Here is a 4,534-nt window from a genome sequence, read left to right as displayed (position 1 = left end):
CAAAACATTTTCAAAATTTTAGTCTGTAGGCCAATATTCATTTACTGAAGTTGTAAAGTTAAAAAAAAATCAACTATTGATAGCGTGGTCTATTTTCCTCGTGGACTGCTTGACATCAGCCGAACTATGCATAACTGACGTTATTGGATAATAATAGCATCTCGATCTGAAGCGAAAGATTTTTTATAAACGTTCCGTATAATAAATATGAAGTAACGGTGCTACTTATATGAGCGCAATAATATAAATTGCAGAGACAGACGCGCTACCGCAACATTCCCCGGTCAACCTAGGTATGAGGGAGACCACAAAGCATCAATCAAGCTGTGCCATATTTTGGTTGCTGATTTACTACTGAAAAATGTATGGTGATTCGTAAGTTTTCCGCAGTAATCCAGGGCTAGTACATGATCCATCGCCATATTTTTTTTGAATTACTTGTCCAATTGAATCTGTATTTTTCTTAGCTTATCTGTAATTTTTCTCGACTTATTTGAATTTATTTTCTATGAAATAATTGCCATGCTTCGAATCAAAAAAGGGCCCTTGATCATTATCGTAAGGTAAGATTTTGAAAACGTCTATTAGTCTAATGTAAGTGGTCGCATGTATAAATTGAATGCCACAGCCATTTTTAAGAGACGTTCAGTTTACTTTAGTCAATTACAGGTGTATTTTTACACTTTGCGTACTTACGCACGTAAGTACACTTTGCGTACTTACACTTACGCATGACCGAACTTTTACTTTTATGTAACGGTTGCAGCGTGGCAATGATGACAGCATATGTGCCACGACGAGTTCTGAAATTTAAAACTAAATAATTACCTAAATATGGAAAATTTACTTTTTTTACTTTTTAATTCTTCGTGGCAACTCTGAAAACTGATAAATTAGGAAATATTGTAAAAAGGATTTATTTAAGTGGATTCCTCATGAAGGAATCACAGTAGGTAGCAATACGCATTTCCAAGAATTTCTTTATTTTTCCTTTTGCCGTATTATATTCATTGCAATTAAATACGTTTACCACGAAGTTAAATTCTCCGATATTATTATTGTGTGAAACGGACAATTTCAAATCGATCAACACATGCACCTAAAAGATGTTCTAAATTTGTGACATTAAAGCGTAGACATTGACTAATATCGAGGAAAATTTCTACTTCAAATTTATTTCCTTAACCGTCGATACAAAATTACCATGGCTAGTTTTCCTCAAGTGCAAAGTGAAAATCTGTGGAACACTCGTTTTCAATGTTTTCATTTGTTCCAGTCGACTCTGTCTGTAAACATCTGGAGCTGCCTTTGAAATAATCTTGACTACAGAAGCAGAAGTTAACAGGAGTGTGGATCTTTTGCGGAATTCATCGCTAAGCCAACGACAGCGAGTCAGTTAAGATATTCATAGCATGGATTATATACTTCTGGACAATATAACGCGATTCTTTCAATCGGAATTCAATCAAGTGCTTCCCTTAAAGAGGATTCTTGCATGACCCCAAACTAAATTTTTACGATTTTCTCAGGTACGTTTTTAAGACCACATGAAATGTATCCAAAATCTCAGTTTGAGTGTAGACCATCTTCGAAGCAAAAGAGGCTACGGTCGCCGTTGAAGTCAATCATGGTTTTTACTTCAGCATCAGCTATCCTACTGATATTAGTGGCGTTTAATGTTATGAGCTCTTACATTAACATCATCAGTACTGAATGTAGTCATCAAATTCGTCATCAGATTTTCACAAAAAAAATTTCAATGGCCTCTCACATCGTCGACTCAATTCACAGGTGAGGCGATTAATTCACGCAGGCTGATTGTCAGAAAATAAAATTTCAAGAGCTTCGAGGTTTGAGAACAACGGGATAAGTTGAATAGCTAGATTTATTTCTTTTAATTTCGGCGCAACATAAATATTATTTAATTTTACATCTCATTTATCAATTTCGATAATTTTTAATTAAACTTCGATTTAATCGAAGCACAGTCGTTTTCGAAACTTTTCATTTTCATGGTTGTTATAGGCTAAGTAGTGTAGACGACCAAGCAGTAAAAAGATTATTTAGAAATTTCTTGTATTGTTTGCGATTTACCTTGAGTGAGCGTGCCAATATTACAACAAGAACTGTTCTCGTGAATAAATCATGTATATCGTTAGTGGTCATGAAGCTAATTTTAATATTTAATTCGTTCATTTAAATATCTTCCTCATTCTCACTTGCAATATATTTCAAGTATTACGTCCCTGGAAGAATATTTGTGTGTTGTTTTTTCGTATATATCGTAATCTTTGGAATGTCGTGGTTGCAGATTTGTAAATACTCAACTGCTGACCCTTTCCCTGTTAAGACATTTTGCTAGTGATTATGTCCGACGTAGCGGTATTCAATGATTTTCAACTGAGGAAATTTTTTAATTAACCTCGTTGTTTTAATTAGGAAAAAAATTATGACAGATTTATTTGATGCGGCTATCAAAATTTTAGAAAATTTTGTGATGAAAAAGATGGATAAATTTTGAAATCATAATTGCGTCATATCCTGAAACTAATCATAGATAATTAAATAAGCAGATGGGCAATATAACTGGTTAAATTTGAAATTTCCAGGTTCTAAACAAAAACTAAATTTGCCTTTATAACTTTTATCGATAACTGGAGTAAAATTTGCTGAAATTGGTTGATGAAGGATTTTAAATGAATTTGTTTTTTCAGGCGATCTGCAAGTCACAATAACACAGATTTCATCCCATCGATAGAAAGAAAAGTGAATGCTAAAATAGTCTTGCTATGGACGCAAGTGCGATCGGGATCTTCATTTTCAGTGGATTTACTGTCTTCGATTCCACAAACTTTCACAACTTCTGAACCCGTTCTGAGAAAACATGAATTCGAATTCCATTCAAATGAATCAGAGCTTAATTTATCAAATTACCTAAAGCAAGTGATGCTCTGTGACTTTGACGTGAACCCACTGCATACAAATCTTTTACCTATCGATTTTTGTTTCTATAATCAACAAAATGGATCTTCTTTTTGCTCTGAGAAAGAGTTTAATACTTTCCTATGTAAGAGGTCGAGCAACCACCTTCTCAAAGTTGTCACTCTCAATTTGAGCGTAGCTTTGGAAATAATTGAAAACAACAGGAACTTGGATATTCGAATAATACATCTCGTTCGCGATCCAAGGGGAATAATTCAGTCATCGCATTACCTTCAGTTTGACAATTTTCCACACTCAGCTGAGTTCTTCTGCGCACGCCTGAGAAGCGATATGGAAGCAGGAAATGTACTCCTAGAGAGATACCCTGAAAAGTAAGTATAATTTTTCGTTAATTTTAGTGACATTCCTTCTGCATAAACTCAATTAGAAATTAAAGCTCAGAATGATGTAACGATAATATGAGCAGAATGCGCTATAATTATTCTGTATGTGAACAAACTTACACGAAATCGTAAAGAGCGCTACAAGGATTATTAGTAAATGATTTTAACTTCATAGGTACATTTTGGTTCGCTACGAAGACTTGGCTTTGCATCCTTTGACTTGGATGAAAAAGATATTGAAGAAACTTGGTGAAAATTTAACTACTGGAATAATAACACACGTGCAAAGAATCACCAAAACTACGTCTTCGAAATTGAACAAAAATCCTCTCTCAACATGGAAGTTTTCGTCGATACGTCCGTTCCAGTGGAGGCTCATTTATACGTTTCCGGAAGTGCTTGAAATACAGAGTAAATGCAGCGACGTTATTCTACGACTTCAATATCGGCTTTTTCAAAACGACGAACAGTACAGAAATTTGTCTTACAGCGTACTTCATTAATGTGTTACCCTATACATTTGGGCAGCATAGCGCACGCTTATGAACTTTTTTTACCAATATGAAAATCTGTGTGAATAATATAATGTTAGAGCTCAACATGTTTTTTTTTTGTTAAAACATAAGTAAACTGTAAGCGCATATAAATTAAAGTGATATAAAATCAAGTAAACCAAGTGAACGAGGTCTTTGATAAAATCAAGTGAGTGGGGTCATTGGGTGCACAAAATATTGAACCGTTCATCACAACCGCAATTAATTGCGCTGGATCAGGTATTGCGATGACCAGGGCTATCATCGTGGCAAAATGCAAAGCGGGATAGTGTTAAATTTATCTAAGGACCAGCATGATTACAAGTAATAACAGGGGTACGGTGATGAGAAGTGTACCCCCGTGATTTCATGCTTTATTATAGCGCTTGTGTGACATTCTTAGCCCTGGAATATAAGCCCTCACACCAGCGCACTGTAACCACAAGCAATATTTTATGAACTTACTCTGTGTTTTGTTTCTCATCCGAAGTTTGTGCATGTGCGTGCATGCATTTGTGCTTTTCTTATTCCCTCTCTTGTATTAGCTAGCGCCTATAGGCTCCGGTTTGTCTCAGAGGGCTCGGCGAAAATTAAGATACTCCTTCATTTCATAAAATCACACATACTCAATAAAAACCATCACCCAAATCGGATCACTCGATCATGACACAAAAC

General features: G+C 35.2%; 1 protein-coding gene across 1 annotated transcript; it reads left to right on the top strand.

The window, feature by feature from the left end:
• Positions 1–1,759: 1,759 nt before the first annotated feature.
• LOC125178338 lies at positions 1,760–3,829 on the top strand. The gene is made up of 4 exons (XM_047881836.1): positions 1,760–1,791; positions 2,715–2,871; positions 3,073–3,288; positions 3,695–3,829. The coding sequence occupies exons 1-4, from the start codon at positions 1,760–1,762 to the stop codon at positions 3,827–3,829; spliced, it is 540 nt and encodes a 179-aa protein (XP_047737792.1).
• The last annotated feature ends 705 nt before the right edge of the window (positions 3,830–4,534 follow it).

Source organism: Hyalella azteca, unplaced genomic scaffold (genome assembly GCF_000764305.2).
Source record: "Hyalella azteca isolate HAZT.00-mixed unplaced genomic scaffold, Hazt_2.0.2 contig8936, whole genome shotgun sequence".
Classification (NCBI taxonomy): Eukaryota; Metazoa; Arthropoda; class Malacostraca; order Amphipoda; family Hyalellidae; genus Hyalella; species Hyalella azteca.
This window is presented reverse-complemented; position numbering and strand designations above follow the sequence as displayed.